Raw genomic sequence first — 19,429 nt, forward strand, 5'->3', positions numbered from 1 at the left:
GAATGAAGGGAGCGAACTCTCATTTTCACGTCGTCGCTTCTGTTGTGCAGGCTCGCTGTGCGGCATGAGGGTCGTTTAGTAAACGGAGACTCGCGCAGGCTCGTGCTCGACCTCATCGCACGCGGCTACATTCTTCAACACAGTGAGATTTAACGTTACGAAACGCAGCGCTTCACAGACAAGCACCCGGGCACCGAGTCCGCCGACAGGCAACCCGAGCAGACGCGAGCAGCACCCACCGCGCAAAAACCGAACGAGGACCATGGAGAGCGCAAGCAACTTGTCGGATAACCGGAGCCAGCTCCCCGTGCTCTCCGGCAACAGCAGTTTCTGTGGGAACTTCACCGACAGCAACATCAACAACACGAGCTTCGCGGAGGCGCGATGCCACGGGGATCGCGGACTGACCGGCATCCCGGACGACGACACCAACCCGGTTATCATAGCGATCGTTATCACCGCTCTCTACTCCATAGTGTGCGTGGTGGGGCTGGTTGGAAACGTGCTGGTCATGTATATCATCGTCAGGTAAGACAGCAAAGTACTTACAAAACACTGTGATAGGCCTTTTGCACTTTTTAAACAGATCCTTCTTCAACATGACTGTACGCGAGAAAGGACTCTATGGCAACCTGTTGCAGTATTAATTAACCATACTGTAGCTACATAAAAGAGGGTGTGTGCGTGTGTGTGTGTGTGTGTGCCCGTGCGCGTGTGTGTGAGACCATGTGAATGCTGTGTTGACAAGGCTGCCAGCTCAGCTTGCCGTTCGTGCGTAAAATGCCTCCAGCCTCGCAGCAAGTTGCTCCAGCGCGCAAAAAGCCAGCCGCGCGAGGGGACGGTGAGGAAATGCGTTTTGCGCAACAGCAGCTACAACAGAGGAATAATTCATGTTCCCTCTGTCTGTTTCATCCACAATACCATTACGAAACTGGAAAATGGCACCGATGTGCCAACATGCAGCACATCAGTCCCTTGTGAGGGCTAAACAACGGCATGCACCATGAATCCAGTCAGATTCTGCTTGTCTTCACTGTTGCTTCAGTGTCTTGTGTTCCCTTGTTTGTAGCTTTGCTTATTCTACTTCCATGTAAATTAGATGAGTGGTTAGAGAATGGTTTTGGAAATGCAACTGATGTGCTGAAAGTTAACCCAATGTCTTGCTTTAGACTCAACTCCAGCATTTTGTACAAAAGGCAAGTAAATTGGTGAGTATTATCCCTAAAACTTATCACAACAATAAAAGACTTAAACTACGTGTTCCAATATGTCTCTCATTCCTCCCCCTTCTTAAATCTAGGCCACTTTCAAGCCGAATCTGTTCGCTCAGCTTACACGTCGACATCTCATTGATATTTAAAACTGTTTCAAACAAATGTCAAGTTGTCAAGATCTCATTACGAGGAGCTTTTATTCTCTTGAATAACCTGTCATGAGAAGTCGGAGATATTACATGATGAGTGGTGCACAAATGAGAAATGTCACTGGCCACTTGTTCTTTTCTTTCTTCTGCAGTCATTTTACACACTAAATTAACCTTTTTATACTTGGAGAAACAAATGGACTAAAAACTCATGGAAATAACTCATTAGGAAGGTATATCCATTTAAAAGTCTCACATAAGCTGAAATCTCCCACACTGCTCTTAAAAATGGAATGAATAACTTAAATATAGTTTTGTGTTAACTTAAGACACCTATTGTGCCACTGCGGTGGATTTCACAGGTGGTGCCTTTAATTACACATGAAAATCTGACATTTATATTCACTCGGTGCTCCCCAGCGGAAGCTATGTGATTGTAGACGAGCCTCTTCAGGTAATACAAGTCGCTTGGAGGAGGAGGAGAAGGAGGGCAGAAAAGGTGAGAGATGGACTTAGAAAATAGCCGCATGAGTGGAGGCTTGAGGGGAGAGAGATTGATGGTGAGCAATGAGGGAGCCGAGGAGGATGGAGATGAAAGTGAGAGCGGTCCACCTTGTGATTACCCTCTTTGTAGGTCTGGTAGAATCAGTGAAGAGGCTGACTGAAGGGTTTGCTGTGCTGAACCCGTCAGACAGGTGCTTCAATGGCTTTGGAATTTAAACGAGACCACTTAATTGTATAAATTAGAGAGTTAAAAGGAGAGAAGACGTCTCTATTTGTATTTACTTCTCTATCACTGCTATAACATATCATCATTACTTTGTTACACCTATTATTCTCACTTCTCCACTATTTCCAGAGCACATGAAGCATCAAGCAAATGCTCATTTGCCAGACTGCACACATCATCCCTTTCAGTCTGAGTGCTTCCCCAAATAGTTCTGTTTTGCTGAAGAATGCAGGCCGAATGTTTTCTACCCAGAATTACTGACAGCAGATCTGATGGAAAGTATTGGGATACATTACATAGAGTAAAAGCGCTGTTAATTTAAATACATTTTACTGACGTAAAAGTAAAATTGCTGGTGTAAAAATGTACTCAGATGACAGTAGAAAAGTAGGTCTGTTGAAATGTTACCATTTTTTGAAGGAAGGGAATATGATGATGATGTTATATAGAACAATAAATTATAGAATAGTTTAAGGCTATAATATAAAATGCATTAACATGTCAAAGTATACAGACTAGTGGGACTACATCAAGTTTGAACAGCACCACAGAGCCCTACTATACGACTACATACTATTCTGTAGACGGACATTTGCAGCCTGTGAATACAACTGATTATTAATTATAAATGTACAACCACCTTCCTCATTGTAGCCTCAGTAGAATTAGCCATAAATTAGGATAACAATCAATAAAATTCGGCCAGCAGCAGAGCTTCCATTGACTGCAGTAAAATTTGAGTTTTTCTTCTTAAAGGGACTCTGGTGCTCAAAAACACTACTCCTGTTGTCCACAGGGGCCGCCAAAATCAAACACAAAATTAAAGTATCTTTATCTTTAAATAACAAACACTACATTGGTAGAAAGCACACGTTCTTTGTGATTATAATTGATGTTCAATTTCTCTGCTCATTCATTCTCAAAACAATAATATAACCGGTCCACCCAGCCTCTCTGTCCCACTGCTCTTCGAGATTTGAGGCTGAATTGGCGCTCGTCAGTCACAACTTTGACAGGAATTGTTGTCAAAACAGCAGAAGGGCCTCAGACACTTCACTGAAGGTAACGCTTCCGAAGTGAATGTAGAAGTTGATGCTCTGGTGCTCTGGTGCTCTGCCCTTTGGTATAAAAAACGACAGCTTTCTGCAGCTCTTACTTTGTAATGGATGACATTTGAAATGTAGTGAAGTACAATACTTGAGATAAAAAATACTTCTGTACAAGTAAAGTCACAGATTTGTAAAAACAATACGAACTAAAAGTGCAAAAATAAAAACAACAACTTTGTTATAGTTTCGGGGGTAAATGTTCATTACTTCCACCACTGCCACGTCCACACCAACAAAATGAAGTGGACAACAAAGGGAGAGCACCGAGCACACAGACGTGAAATCACCTTTTGAAGCATAACTTATGTGCCAGCATCATTTAAGGATGGGATTTATGTCTGCAGCTGTCTGGCAAGGGTACGAGAGTGGTTATAATGTATGAGTTGGTATACAAGCTTGCATTATGTATTCCGAAGTAGTTTGTCTACAAAGCGGATGATAGATGTGAGGGATACTTGAGCTTGAGCTCTCTCATCCGTGGATGTTTCGTGGGAACAGATTTAGAGCGACATACCCGCCCCTTGCCTACTCTCGGCGGTGATGGAATGGTACTGACTCAACCAGCATGTGTGTGGACGTGTGCAGGCATTCATGAAATGTTTTGTGGATTTCGACTGAATGAGACTTTTCGGGAATAGACCTTTGCTGAGCCCCGCGCCCCGCTGCTACTCCGTCAAACTGTCAGAGCTACCATGGAGCCCACACTGTCACTAACTGCACCCCCTGCATAATTATAATACTGTTTTTTTTTTAATTGTGATTTCAGAGTGACTCAGACAGAAGGTTTTATGCGTTTGAAGGATATATATTCAGGATGTCAAACCGATTCAGCTGTGAAAACTGTTGAATAAAAAGAAATGAATGAAATACAGAAACAACACTGTTCCTGTGAAGCCGGGTAGGTCTATACGCGTTTACAATCATTAAAAAGCAAAAGCAGCATGTGTATACATTAAGTATACGCTAGTTAATGATGCTAATATTAGCGCCACAGGTTTTTATGTCGAAATATAACGTTTTAGAAACGTATATATCTCCTTCCAACCTCTCCAGATAACGAGTGTCACATTTACACAATCTTTAATCCTGACTCGCTCGAAATTCACAAAACCAGCCAAAAAATGAGGAAAATCTGAAGCTGTTGCATCAGAGCCTGGAGCAGAGCCGGTTAATTGTCGGAGCTGGCTGATTCCTCTCTATGTTTGGCCAGTCTGCCTTTGAAAAGGGTCAATTGGGAGGAAGGTAAATAATGTGTCTCATTCTTCTGAGAACCACAACCCATCAGGTTCTTTAACCTCTTTGTCTTTCTCTCTTTTCTCTGCCCGTATTTTGATTTTTTTCCTCTGTCGGTAGATAGAGAGTCAACAACCATTCAGATAATGACACGGTGACTATTTACTGTTAAATGGAAACGTAGTCTTGAACTCTTCCTGCCACTCTACAGTCATGGCCTTGAATGCATTCTTGCGAGATTAAGTGGAGACATCGGTGGACGAGGGATGTTGTTTCCCCCCCTCACTGTCAGAGCACTGACCTAACACTAACCTTAAAGCCATAAAACATTTCTCCCTCGCTCTTTATCTCTCTGTCCTTTTGCTGTCTCCCTGTCCCGTGTCTGGTTACCCTGCACTCACATCCGTAAACTTCTTGGGAGCAAACAAACACAAGCAGAGATCTGCATGCTCAATTGGAAAAAATCAATTGCGGCTGAAAAGCAAACTGCTGGGTTCCACACGAATATGCTGCCAGTTCAGAGTGCTTCCTGTGCTACCATGGAAACAACTGGGAGGCGTTTTGAGTATGATGAATGCAAAAGGACTTCACCCCCCCCGCTCCAACCCCCTGCTTCCATCCACCATCCAGCTAGATGAGCAGCTTTACCTGGTTGGTCACATTCAGCGGCCGAAGCAAACTTTGGGTGTTTTAAGAGGCTTTTGAACATCTGCACTCGCACTGCAGCAGCACAACAACTGTGACCGTGTAAGATTCTGTTACCTCTTCACAAATTGTTCCATGACCCTGCTCTGGGATGTCAGAGTAACTTCTAAACATGTGTCCCAAACTCAGTCACATGAAATACGATGTTATGATGAGCGTCAACACACTCTGCTTCACTAGACTAATGTCACAGATCCCCACTAATGTTTCCCTCTAATGGCTTTCTGGCGGCTCCCGCGTCCCGACATGAGAAATGGTCCCAGGCTGAGTTGCAAACAACAAACCTGCAGTCTTTTGATGTGCTGTCGACAGTCAGGTTAATGTCCTGCAAAAATAAATGATCTTAAAATCATCAAGTGCTTGTACTGAATGTAAGAACACAAAAACATCTTCAATCTAAAGGATAGGCTCACATTCTTTCACGGTCCGTGAAATCCTTTAAATCAGCCACACTTGCACACTATAATTGTCAAATACAATTCACAGGACGTTTGTGGCATTAAAGAGAATGGCTTCTCCCTCATTAACACACATTAGTCCATGGTTACGCTTGATATGTTTTCCCATTGCATACAAATCAACGCTCTGGATCACTGCCTGTATTTTAAAGCGTCTTTTTGATGACAGGCTGTTGAAAAGATCCTGGTTGCTTGAAAAGTGTGGATGCCTTTCGTTTGTTTTCAAGTACATCCTCATGCGTGACAGACGCGTGTTCTTGTCACGTGACTGTGAAGACATAGACAACGTAGGAGCAACCAGCCCATGGATTTCCTTTTGGTAAATACAAAAGAGGTGTGAAGATAAACAGACTGAACCGACAGCAGCCGTTTGTGGCTCCAGCAGCTCTGAGCCTCTTTCAGAGTTGCATTCCTTTGTGTGTTTTTGTGCGCAGTGCTTGGCACATCCTTCTCTTTCCTCTTCATAAGCTGTAAACATTTGAGGCTGGCCACTCTGACCTCAGTTTTACAACATCTGCACAGCGCTGAACACGCAGCCGTTGTGGTATATGGCCTTGATTTCTGTTGTCAATAGCAAGCGGGCAGCTCGATAATTGCTGTGGATTTAATGCTGTAATTACTTTGTTTGCTTGAGAGTACTGACAAACTCACCTGGCACAAGTAAGTCGAGAAAAATGTATTCAGGATTCAACCTCCACCCCCGGGTATAATATAACTGTCAGATAATGAAGATGAATTGCTTGACACGAGACGATTTAGAGCCTTAATTTGTTGTTGGGAGACAATTATAAGTAGACAGTGCAGAGAGGCAATTAGTCTGTCCTTCCTGTGTGTGTGTGTGTGTGTGTGTGTGTGTGTGTGTGTGTGTGTGTGTGTGTGTGTGTGTGTGTGTGTGTTTGAGTAATGAGTTTCTCTTGACACCACTGGACACTGCTGGAGTCTGGAGTCAACAGGAGGTCTCTGTTGAATCCAGGAAAAAGGAACAAAGGACAGCGAGACCTAGAAAGAGAACATGACTCATTCATGACCTGTTTCATAAGGGAGTAAAACCTTCACAATTTGCCACTGCTCTGCTCTCGAGGAAGTTATAGACAGAAAGAAGGAACGATGATTAACCAAAGTCGAGGGAACAAAAGACAGATTTAGTCTCTTTCTCTACTTGATCATTTATGGGTGCTCACGGCTCTTTTGTCCATCTGTCAATTACAGAGTGACTCACACACCTACCCCCATGCTGCTCTTTATGCTATATGACAGGTATGGTTAAACATGTCCTTCTTCATGAAGGCTGGCCTTTCAAAGGAGCAGAGGGTGACGTAGATTTGTTCTCCAAATCACTTTGATGGTGTTGTTACACCCCCCTACTAACTGTCTAAAGTCTTCTGTGTGTCTACATAACAAGAAGGGCTTACTGGTGCCAACGTGCCATGGGTGAGCAAACCAAACAACATCCAAAGACGTGAACTGATGACCTCCGCCACAGTGAAAGTTGTTGCTTGCAAAATAAACTGTGTACAACAGTCGCACTTATTAAATGTTCGTTCAAGACCGGGGCCAAGGGCACGAAGAGACCATTTGTAGAAGGCCTTCAGCACATTAACAAAAGTGTTCCTAAGCAACAAGCTGATGAACTCTTCTTGAGGGCACCGCTTTCATAACCAGCATCACAGGTGGTCTGTCTTTAGCCTAAATTAGTTTTGCTTTGATAGAAAACCATAATTATAGAATCACAACGAAGTGGGCAGCGCTTTCAAACTCAGGAGCAGAACACAATGCAGTGATTGTTCAATACATGTGCTGTGTATGATTTATGCCATTGTTAGAAATGTTTCCATTTGGAGGCTGTTTGAAGTGTTTTGCATGCTGGACTCAAGCATCGCTCAACGAGGCCAAGTTTGGGTTGATGTGGTTTTCATTGCGAGACAAATGTGTCCTGAAAAAGCCATTTACAGGTCCTTTTTGAGCATTAACACCTCATAACATGAAATCATTTCCAGACCAACAACGTTTCAACAGCAGCCCCTCAAAACGTCTGTGCATGTCCCTGAAAATAATTATTATGAAATGAAGAGTAGTGAGTAGTTTGCTTGTATGCATTTATCTTTGTATATGTTGCAACCAGTGCAACATGTTGCCACTTTAAAAATACTCTTTCCTGTCGCTTCAGTATTTCTGGCTCCACATATGGCACCCTCGTATTTTTATTTCTCTTCAGCCAAACTTTCTGCACGTACTGTATTCCGGGTACTGGAATGAAAATAGCAGGTGTGCTTGGTTACTCTTGTTATCAAAGAGATTTGAGAAATGTCATTGGATGTTTCGATACATTTAACGCATATATTCTTTCTTATTTCTCTGCACATAAAGCTGCGAAAAGCAACTTTTGACCCCAGACGACAGGATGACTAAAACAAACTCATAGCAATTGGAACATTTCGTTTATTAACTTGTTATGGCTAACGGGCTAGCAACTGCCAACTCTTTGACCAGGAACTGCTTCAACTGCAAGTAGAATCATGAATCGCAGCCGCCAAGCCGTCGCAGCCTAAAGAATGCCTCGCCACCCCAGCTGCCGCCCCCAGTTTTTGGGGGCAATCCAATAAAATAAACATACATGAAGACATGTGGATGGAGATTTACAAAACTCTGATGTCTGACTGAAAAGTACCAACGTCTCTGAAACTGCTAATTCTGCAGACGTCAACGTTTTGGACCAGTGCAACATAAAAAAAGGCCCAGTTTGTGATGCACCAGAAGCACTTGCTCCAAGCCCCAAACTAAATGCCACACCAGTCAGCAATGCAGAGATTCATTCAAACCTGAGAGTCAAATTCAGCACATTAATGTAGATTTAATAAAAAAATAATAATAACACGTTTATTAACACAAATAATTTAATGGTATGTTATGGCAATATTTTCAGGCTAAGTTCGTCTTATTTTATGTTTGTCAGGACATTTCTGAAGAGGCCCATTTGGCAAGAAAACAATGTGTTGATTTATAATGCCACCTTTTGCCATTTCTATTCAATGCGTCACTCATGTGGCAAAAATGTTTGGAGCTAAAATATCTACTTTGAGGCTTTTTACCAAACAAATATTGATAAATGTGATTGTCTGCTATTTTATCAGAATATATTTAGATTTCTGCCACTCCTTAAAGTCTCTAAAAAATACTGCCTTTAATTATTAACTGCTTTTTCTCTTTTGAGTGGATTTCTATGGAAGTGTCTGCCCTTTGAAGCTTTCCTTGAGAGGTTTAAGTGGCATCATGCTACATTTAAAACGTCTCTAAGAGTTATTTTATACTTATATCAGTGTCAGAGTAAAAGGGCCATCTCAACCCGTCTGCAATGGACACTGACAATGTGTGTGTGTGGAGGAGCCATTCACCGCCATTAAAGGCCGCAGCATCTTCCCAGTGGTGCTCTTTCTAATGACTTCCATTTAATGAGATGATTTCCAAGAAGAAAACAACACAATAATTCAGCTACTACCATAAGGTACAAGCTATGCCTTTGATATCTCTGGGTGAATGAGGTCATCGTGGGTTATGTTGCAAATCAATAAGCAGGACTTGTTCAAGGTAATATTGGATTTTACATGATCACCGATGTCATAGAGAACCTTGATTTGCATAGATGCAGTAAAAACAGAAATCCTAGAAACACATGCGCAGCAATCAGACATACACGCATTCACATCCATCATGCTCCCCACAGAGTTAATGGTCGCGCCAGAGGCCTACAGATGTGTGTTCACATGAGCAGCCTCTGTTGCTGCGCTCAGGCATCAATGGTTTATCTGCACCCAGCAGGAGCCCATGAATCATACGCAGAGCCGTACCTACACCGGCGAGCATCGCAGACCGATGATGAATTATCTTTATCTTGCCGGGTAAGAAGGGCCATGAAAACGAATCAGCTGCTGTTCCAAACTGTTGACCGCAAGTGTGTGGGTTTCTTCTTGATATTTGTTGAAACATAGTGACTACAAGTTTCTCCCAAATATAGATAAACAAAGCTCCCACTGGTGTTTATGGGGTAGCTTTACATGTCCCGCCATGTTACTCGTCTCTTAATATCTGTTGGCATTCCAAAATTATTAAATTGACACAATAAACACAGCGCCAGACAACATCCACTAACGATGAGCAGGTCATTAGCTGTGATGTATAACAAATCCTGATGCAGTGTTTTTTTCTATCTCATTCAACACAAATGAATAGCCTCGGCTCTTTTTTTCCTAATCACTTTGCTTTCATGTTTTATTACTGGGCGGTTAACTAAATCAAGCTAAAACTGAATTATGTTTTTAAAGGTTTAACATTCTCCTTTAGGGGCCGTGGCCCCTGAGTCATGTGTGGAGTGGAGGTGATGTACAGAGGCTGATGTTGAACCCATTAGACGGCATCAGACAGTGGGCGTGAAGTGAACATATGAACACTGAAGAACATCCAAATGCTCGAGCAAACCTTCAGCACAACACATACATGCAACAATGGGCTCAAACAATTATGATAGCATAATATAGCAATATGTAATACAAATGTAATCAAAACGGAAAGAAAAGAAAAGACCAAAGAGTTAACTTTTGTATGTGAATATATACATACAAGCAGTATACACACATTACACTGACTGTTATCATAAATATATCCAGATGGACAGTACTGAGGATTTTGTTCAGGTGGTCATTCAGATTCCCAATTAAGTGTTCGCATGTTCTTGAAGCTAAAAGTCCAAGATCAATATGTATTTCCTTTTGAACTTATCTTAAGGGTCTGTGCCGAGTAAACATATCTCGGGAGAAAATTGAACATCAAAGTGGAAACACAACAATATTACACTAATTGCACAGGTCTGAAAGGGTTGTAACACAAAGCAAGACCGCAACAAATTAAATCAATCGCTCTTCTGCTTCTTACAGCGCCAACACCAAAAATCACATCTCAGAGTTCATTCCCGGGTGTGTCATCTTCTTTAGATGGTTTGGGCAGGCTCAAAAATATCAAGATAAATAGTGGATGGTAAATCATATATGTACTTGTAGATGATTACATTAGACTTGATGAACCATCATCAAAAGGTCACTTTTCTAATTCCTTCAGTCCCCATCAATTAAAATGTAGGCTAATTGTCTCGCCTGAATATTAATGTTCATTAGTATTCTGTTATATTATTTAAAAAGCATGTAATTGAATACAAGATAAAAGATTGAATTAAACCGGACAGTTCGAATATCATTATCATTAGTCTCCCAGGAAACAAAAATACCTTGTGACTCACCACCTCATTATTTCGGTCTTGTTATTGATCAGAAAGCCACTTTGAAGATGTAGGTTTCATTTCAAATAAGGGAGGGGGATTATGAACATCAATCATTTCATTTCCTGCATTCTGGGGAATTGTTTTTGCGTCAATTTATGGTGGAAATGTCATTATTTATGTAAAGGAAAACAATATTCAGGGAGCAGGTGACAATTGAAAATATAAAGGTAAATCCTTCCTTCTCCTTGCTGAGTCACAAAACATTTCCTCCTCTTTTGTTTGGGGAAGTAACATCTTCTCACCTCAATGATACATTGAAAGCAAAACTAATGCGAAACACTTCTGATTAACCGTGAATGTTAGTTCCACAATTTTGAACTTCATCATCTCCAATAAAGCGCAGCTCCAAGCTGCTTCCCCACACTTTTAAGAAGTAAACACAGCGACAGAGCTCCATAGAAAACGTTCAGATAAAAGCATGATGGTGGTAAAAGAAATTCTATTCTAATGTTAAAAAAGAACACCTCAATGCCCCCTTTTCAAAGACATTGCTGCAGGACCCCTTGACGTTATCTGACCTGACGTACCGGCAACGTGAAGAAATGCTACCCTAAACGTATCGCCATAGAAAATTCCATTCTGATCAACATCGCTCGAGGGCCCAAAACTGGAAAGAAAATCTCATTTTGAATAATAACGACCATCTACGCTGTTTCTGTGTTTCCACATTACAGTTTGAGCAACAGATGAGGCTCATTGGGGAGCCAGGCTCGAGGTAAATGTAATTTTCTTTTCAATAATTTGTCATAAAGTGTCCACGGAAGATATTTTTTGGGTTTTCAATCAGGGTAGGGGTAAAAGTTTTTTCTCATAATTACATTTTTTGCCAAATTGGCCTCTTGAATTTGCGCACATTAAAACAACCAATTCTCAACTGCCCTACTTTTTACAGTTCAAATTAGGAAATGAACACTGTTTTCAAATGATTTGTATGAATAATGCATCGGAGCAGCCTAGATTAGGCGGATGTTTCTGTCTCTCTCGGCTGGGAGCACTCATGATGAGTTTGTAAAACCAGTTTCCTATCAGTCTTTCCACAGGGATAATTTACTGTCATTATCAAATACTTTTTTTTTTTTTGTTCATTTAAGCAGAAATAAAGATGAATGAGCAACAGAGGCAATGATAAGGCATCTAACTCCCCCAGGTGGGAATCACGGCTAATGGGTTGATGGAAGGCTATGAATTATACATGATTTCACTGAGAGGACTGTTTTGGGTGGTTTTAAGGTCCATTACTGCACATCTATCTGCCACCTCTGTGCTTCAGTGGTCCAGGAAACCGTCAAAAATCAAGATCGTTTGGAGGCAGATTGAGCAATTTCTGTTTGCATTGTATCAGTTATCCTTATCAACCTCTATTCCTTTCGTCAAATGTAGAATCTGTAGCGAACGGAACAGGATTTTAGCAGAGAAAGCAATCTGGTTTCCATTTGTAGTCTATGTAGTGACTAATCACGTTCGAGCAGGCTTTGGTTGAATGCAGGTAAACAGTCCGTGTGGACAGCAAAATAAACAGTTACCTATGGTTTCAAGAAGATTTCGCTTTCTATTGGTTGAAAATTAGATTGTAGAGCACCTACTTGGGAAACAATCCTGTTGTACGCATTGTCTCTCATCTCCAACTCCATTCTCCCATCTCAAGTTGCTCAGTGGACTGTAAACAATGAGCAGCGCTCAGCCAAGGAAGTCTTGGCCCAGATATACTCCGGCTACACCGGAACTCCAGAAATATATCCCTTTACCCCCGCGGCTTATCTGTCGTCAGAACTACAAGATGAGGCCATTAAATGTTGATAGGCGTAAGCCTCAGACAGGCACAGGAGAAACACAAGCTATTGTATCATCGGAAATGACCTCCGCCACCGGCACACTACTCAGTGTAGGGTGACAGCTTTCACTGCATCACAAGGTGTCTCGGTCCCCGTTCAAATAAAGCCTGAAATAACAAACACACTAATCTGTCAGTGTTAAAGTTAATCAAAATGTAATGAACTCACTGTCATCTGCGGTTAAGAGGATTTGGGATTATTGAGGAGAGTGCTGCAACAAAATAGCAGTAAATTACCTCTCAGAAGAATGACAGTCGTGGTTCAATAAAGTAGTGGTTCAATAAAGCAAAGGCAAGTGGGTGTTATGTATCACTGTCACTCTGTGTTTCCAGATGAATTTAACAACATTATAGCAGGGATATCTGTATAAGTAGTCTTTATGTGGAATAGGGCACCGGCAATGTTAATTGTTGAGCTTCAGAGGTTCTGGTTGGTTGATTTTGTTACGATTTAAAAGAGCCAGGCTAACTGTTCTAGTTTCAAGTTTCTTTTAAGCTAAACTAGCTGCTCGTTGTAGCTTCATATTCAATGAACAGATAGAAGAATGGTATTAATCATCTCATCTAACTGTCCCGTACATGGGAAAACATCAAACATCCCAAAGTAATTTCTTTGTGATATCTTCTCAAACCTCAAGGAATCTGGGACTTTACTCCTGTGGAGGGCAGCGTCTTTTAAAACTGAGTCATTAGAACTGATTCAACTCGACGGTTGCTATTTCAAAATGAGCTGATCGCTGAGGCAAGAGGCCTGAATTATTCACAAAAACATCCCGGGGATACGTACGCTGGGTTCAGCCCAGCTCATGAGGCACATTCTGCTCTGATTGCAACATACCTGGAGTAACAGGGGCATTTCAGCTGTGTATTCAAGTTCTGCTAACATTGCTTGAAAGGAAGGTGTTGCATGGTTGAGGCTGTTCTTGTGCAGAAACATTTCAATCATTTCTTGGCACGATACTTGTGTCCTTGTATTCCCATCTGCTGTATGAACAACTTTATTGCTGCTTTCTGGATAGTTTCCAGATCGATGTCTCTGCCGGGTGTCTCACAATGAATCCATGGTTTCTGTGCAGATACACGAAAATGAAGACCGCCACCAACATCTACATCTTCAACCTGGCTCTGGCCGACGCCTTGGTCACCAGCACGCTACCGTTCCAGAGCGTCAACTACCTGATGGGGACCTGGCCGTTTGGAGACATGCTGTGCAAGATGGTGATGTCCATCGACTACTACAACATGTTCACCTCGATCTTCACACTCACCACCATGAGCATTGACCGCTACGTCGCTGTGTGCCATCCGGTCAAAGCGCTGGACTTCAGGACGCCGCGTAACGCCAAGATTGTCAACGTCTGCAACTGGATTCTCTCCTCGGCCATCGGGTTGCCTGTAATGTTCATGGCCTCCACCGCTGTCACTCGTAAGCATGTGCACACGTCGGTTTCAGTCAGTTGCTGCTCAAAAGCCAATGTGGTAAACTGCTGGCTGTTGCTAGAGAACTGACCGCCCCTCCGACGGTGTTTGTTGTTTGTGAGCGAGGAGGAGTTGGTTCTGAAAGGGAACGGAGGTGCAGCTGCCGCAAAAAGGACTCTTTTAAAAGTCAGTGAAGTACCGCCGGAAAACGAGTAATCCTTTTCATCTCGCCTCCTTTTCTCGTTTGGCACACATTTTGTCACTCCTTTTTTTTCTCTCTCCATCTGTTCTCTTCCTCCTCCTTTCACTGATTTTGATCTCACTCCTTCTTTCCTCCCCTCTGTGGAAAATGTAATGGTTTCCTGGGCTCAGAACGAGACATTCTTTCACTGTGAACAATAACAACAAGAGTAAGAGCCACTTCATATAACTCCCTCACTAACTGGGTATTCTGTGTGTGTGTGCGTGCGTGTGCGTGTGTACGTGTGTGCGTGCGTGCGTGCGTGTGTGCGCGCCACACTTGAAAAGTGCTTGATCTGTTAAAACCAGGTACTGCAGATTGGTAAAGCCAAGTGGGTGAGCGCCTCGTTTGTTATCATCAAAGTCTGCTTATTCAGTACTTAAAAACAACCGACGTGAACAAGATCTCACACATACACACACACACACCTCTGCAAACTGAGGTGCTCAAGATGAAATTAGCTTCTAGGAAATTGTCTTGACGCTAATCCCAACATTTTTATGGCAAATAACAGAAAAAAGTCGAATGGAGAAAGTGATCAGCTAAAAACGTTGCATCCAACCCTCAAGTAGCAACCATACATAACAGTGCTTGTTTATTTTTTTAGTCCTTGGTAGACGACGAGTTCTACAAGGTCTCGCTAAAAAAATAGAAGCGCAAAACAGGAAAAAAAACACATTGAGATTATTCATTAAAAACAAGAACCTTTCACAACATATTCCTTACAAGAGAGAATGAGTGCTATGTTTTGTGTATGTCATTTGATGTATCTATCTATCTATCTATCTATCTATCTATCTATCTATCTATCTATCTATATTTTCACTGCATTCCAGCTTTAAAAAGCAATGATGTACTCCAGCAGGCTCTATAAAAGCAGACAACCCAAAAGAGTTGCTTAAGGTTTTCTGTAGTTGCACAAAGCAGCAATTAAATGCTATATGCCTCGCTGGTGACGAATATAACCGTCTGCATAGTCAAGAGGCTACCTGTGGAGCCAGGCTTCACCTCTGTAATAATTGACTCCTCAAAAATGAAAAATATTAGTTGCAACCCTAAATACATTGTGTACAACCACATTAAGGAAACACATTTTAGAGGAAGGAATCACAGATGTTTCAAAAGAGCTAGACAAGTGAAAATAAGAGTTGATACCAACAACTAATTGAGAAATTTCTCAAGTGGAAGTAATGACTGTTTGCATCTGTATTCATCTGTGATTCTATGTCTCCTCGCCCTGCACAGCCTCCAGCATTGTTGACTGCAAGCTAATATTCCCCCACCCCTCCTGGTACTGGGACACCCTGCTGAAGATCTGCGTGTTCATCTTTGCCTTCATCATGCCCGTGTTCATCATCACCGTCTGCTACGGCCTCATGATCCTCCGGCTGAAGAGTGTGCGCATGCTGTCGGGCTCCCAGGTGAAGCAAAATCTCTTTTTCGTTAACACACTTGAGCCAATAAAAGTGAATACAATGAGTAATTCTGTATAGGCTTTTAATTAGATCCAAATGGAGATTTTAGAATGCAAGCTATAGTGATCATTTTGAGAAATCTTAACCGTTTGGGTGTGCCAACTACATGGCCTGCGCTATTTACACAATAACTAATTGATTTATCTTTCAGAGTAATGAAGCAAAATACAAAGCTGCCCAGAGCTTGCATGCAAATACGGTGCACTCATTGCTCTCAGGAGAAAGCAATTAGTGAAAAAGAACTTAAGCCTGAGGTTGTGGCTCAGCTTTAATTCATTGCAGTAATAAACGAAAAGACCCAACAATATTTTGAGACAATGTACCAAAGGCTTTTTGTATTCTAATGAAGGTGAATTATTTTCCGTTGATACAAATGGAAAATCTAAGTGGTAGCAGATATGATTTGTTCCTACTCATGTCTCTTCAGCCACGTTTTTTGACCACTGTCCTTCCTTTCCATCATCCCTTTACATTTCTCTGTGCCTTTTGATCCTCTCCCCTTTACTTATCCTCTCATCCCCCTCTAACCATCTTCTCTCCCATCATTTCTCTCATCCTCCACTCTCCTCTGTCCCTCCTCGGTCGCTATATCTTCCCCACCTCGCCTTTTCTGCTCATCTCATCTCACTCATCTTGTAAACTAAAATCACTAAACCGTCTACCTCCTTCACATACACATACACACACACACACACACACACAGGAGAAGGACAGGAACCTGCGTCGAATCACCCGCATGGTGCTGGTGGTGGTTGCCGTCTTCATCGTATGCTGGACCCCTATCCACATCTTTGTCATCATCACAGCTCTGATCAATATCCCCAGCTCCACGCTGCAGACTATCACCTGGCACTTCTGCATTGCCCTTGGATACACCAACAGGTTCGCTCGACGCATCAGCCTTAGACAAATATATTCACTGTCATATTGAAACAATTGGTCCAAAAATGTCAGGAGATACATTCTTAAAGCTTGGTTGAGGGTTGATGACAGAATGCTCTTTACACGTAAAAAAATTTGTAAAATTTTGTAGAATTTTTGATAATGCACATTTGTTGGTGCATGGTTTCATACAATGATTTAAGTTGACTTGTGGTTTACACACCCCACATTATACTGTAAATAATGGGAACATTACATTGCAGATTTTTTAGAGTTAAACTGTAAACTTGTTTTTGTCTCGTACAGCAGTCTGAACCCGGTTCTTTATGGCTACCTGGATGAGAACTTCAAGCGCTGTTTCCGTGAGTTCTGCACCCCGAGTCCCTCAGTGTTGGAGATACAGAACTCGTCTCGGACCGGAGTCACTAGCCGCAAGCTCCCGCAGCGCGAACACAACAGTGCCAACACAGGAGATAGGTCCAATCAACAGGTAGATGTTGTCTGTGTGTATACCAGTACATCCATCTGGGAATGAATTGATCAACACGTTTGGATAGACGCTTATTTGCTTTCTTAAATGAGAGGATCAACTCTCTTGTCTGTACAGTAAATATGATGCTTCAACCAACAACTGTGCTTAGCTTAGCATAAGTCTTGTCGTTACCATGAGGTTGCGAGATTGCCAGACTGCAAAGTTGTCACTTTGCCTGGCCGAGAAATAGTCAAGCACATAGCCTCCCATAAAACCACACATTGTTTCTTTGTGAGCATGTAAGCAGACTTTTGGACGAAGCAAAGCTAGTTGTTTCCCCCCAGTTTCCGGTCCGCGTGCTAAGCTAAGACTTAGCTTCAAATTTACCATTCAGGCATCAGAGTGGTATCAATCTTCATTTTAGGTGAATGGCGTTGAACAGACATTCATGTAAGGGTAAATATAAATATACTGCATATAAGGTAACAGAAACAAACTGTCTCTCTTCTCTGCAGGTATGACTAGCCTTGGAGGGGTCGTCGGTGGATTCTCGCTGTTGTGGCGGCAATGCCAACGACGATCTCAACTCAGAGGTCACGCAGGTCACCACGGGGCTCTGAGCACACAAACACAAATGACACGTACATACAAACGATCCAGGACATGACTGAGACTCGATAGCACAGAGCATTTAAACAATGGTTTTCCATCTTAACTGCAGCGCTCATCAGTGTTACTGTTGCTGACTGCATGGCTTTTACTCTGAAACAGATACAGAAACGGGTCAGGACTCAAACAGAAAACCAAGACTCCTCCTGAAGGAAGAAGCTTTTGGCACAAAATTGTGCATTGACGCTATTACAACTTTTAGTTTTCATTATTATTATTACGATAACAATAAAGAGTGCAGTAAACCAAGACAGGTGTATAGACAGATCTATAAAAGACACTCGAACACTTTTATGATGCTGTTTTGCTGCCACATTGATCGAAGCCTAGTCATCCGAAATTATCTTGGTTGTAAAATAATGAATCAATTAATTGTCTCATTTGCAGAGTTTATATGACTTCCCTCCAATATGTCACTTTTCCACCAGAAATTTTCGTTTTGAATTGTTCATACGTGTGTGTGAGAGGACAGTGTAAGTCGTCAGGACATTTATGTTCATGGATGTTACTGCACGGTCAAGGATCTAATTGGATTTTGGACTTGTGTTACCGAATGGCCAAAGGCTCTGTGGCTCTCCCACCACATGAAAACATCACTGGACAGGAAGTGTAATTCAAAGTATTTTACAGCTCCAACTGTGCTTCTGATCCGACTTCTGCATGGATTCCACCCTGTTAACACCGCTCTCCGTATATTGATCTGCACAGCGCCATGCTGGCTTTGGTCACTACAGGAAGACTGACTGTGTTGACCTACGCCTGCGCTCTCTCCTCTCAACCCACCTAACCGTTTGTTGTTATTGACTGCCCCTTCGGCCTTCATTATTTTCTGTTCTTTCATGTTGTCTCTCTAAAAAGTGTTGACCCTTTCACTGGACTGATCATTGTGTCGACAAACAGTAGAGCACTATGTGTCCTCTCTGCTGAATTTGATAAACTTCTGAATGTACAGAAGGAAAGCCAGCTGTGTTTGTCACACTGGATCCTTGTGCTGAACTGTGGATCCTCTGAAACAGCAAAGACGGTGCATTAACCTGTTTGCACGGCCCAAAGAGCATGTTATTGTGGCATATAGTGCGACATGTGGTCCTACAAGTGTATGATTAACTACAGCTTAACAGCCATTACACCAGGTGTGGTTTTTAATGGAGTCACTTCTCCTCTTAAACAAGTGAGCCGAGCAGGACTGTAAATCTGTTGTAACCTTTAGTATTGCTTGTGCTTACGTGTTGTGCTGTGTGCTATACTTGCCAGTTGCCTTTACAGAAGCTCTACTCGATATTCTGTGTCCCAGTATTTTTTGTATGATGCGTGAAGATGAACATGATTGTATAAATCTCCCATGTAAAATAGTGTAAGTATTCTGTTGCTTTTTTTTTATGAATATGAAATCATGACTTTGCCAGAAAATGATTTCTGACGTTATCGTGCTTTTAAATATAACTTTTGTCATATTGAATCTGCCTTGTTAACTGAAGAGATGTGTATTCATCAGAATGCTACGTGTAAAATC

The 19,429-nt window shown here is 42.0% G+C and overlaps 1 protein-coding gene across 1 annotated transcript; it reads left to right on the forward strand.

Annotated features, from left to right (window-relative positions):
- Positions 1–262: 262 nt before the first annotated feature.
- On the forward strand, positions 263–18,002 carry oprm1 (opioid receptor, mu 1; the record flags this gene model as incomplete). The annotated part of the gene is made up of 6 exons (XM_079280871.1): positions 263–528; positions 13,835–14,184; positions 15,664–15,839; positions 16,597–16,775; positions 17,082–17,265; positions 17,763–18,002. The coding sequence occupies 6 exons, from the start codon at positions 263–265 to the stop codon at positions 17,766–17,768; spliced, it is 1,161 nt and encodes a 386-aa protein (XP_079136997.1). The 3' UTR covers positions 17,769–18,002.
- Positions 18,003–19,429: the final 1,427 nt, after the last annotated feature.

The sequence above is a fragment of the Melanostigma gelatinosum genome (assembly GCF_949748355.1).
Source record: "Melanostigma gelatinosum genome assembly, chromosome: 12".
In the NCBI taxonomy this organism is placed as follows: domain Eukaryota; kingdom Metazoa; phylum Chordata; class Actinopteri; order Perciformes; family Zoarcidae; genus Melanostigma; species Melanostigma gelatinosum.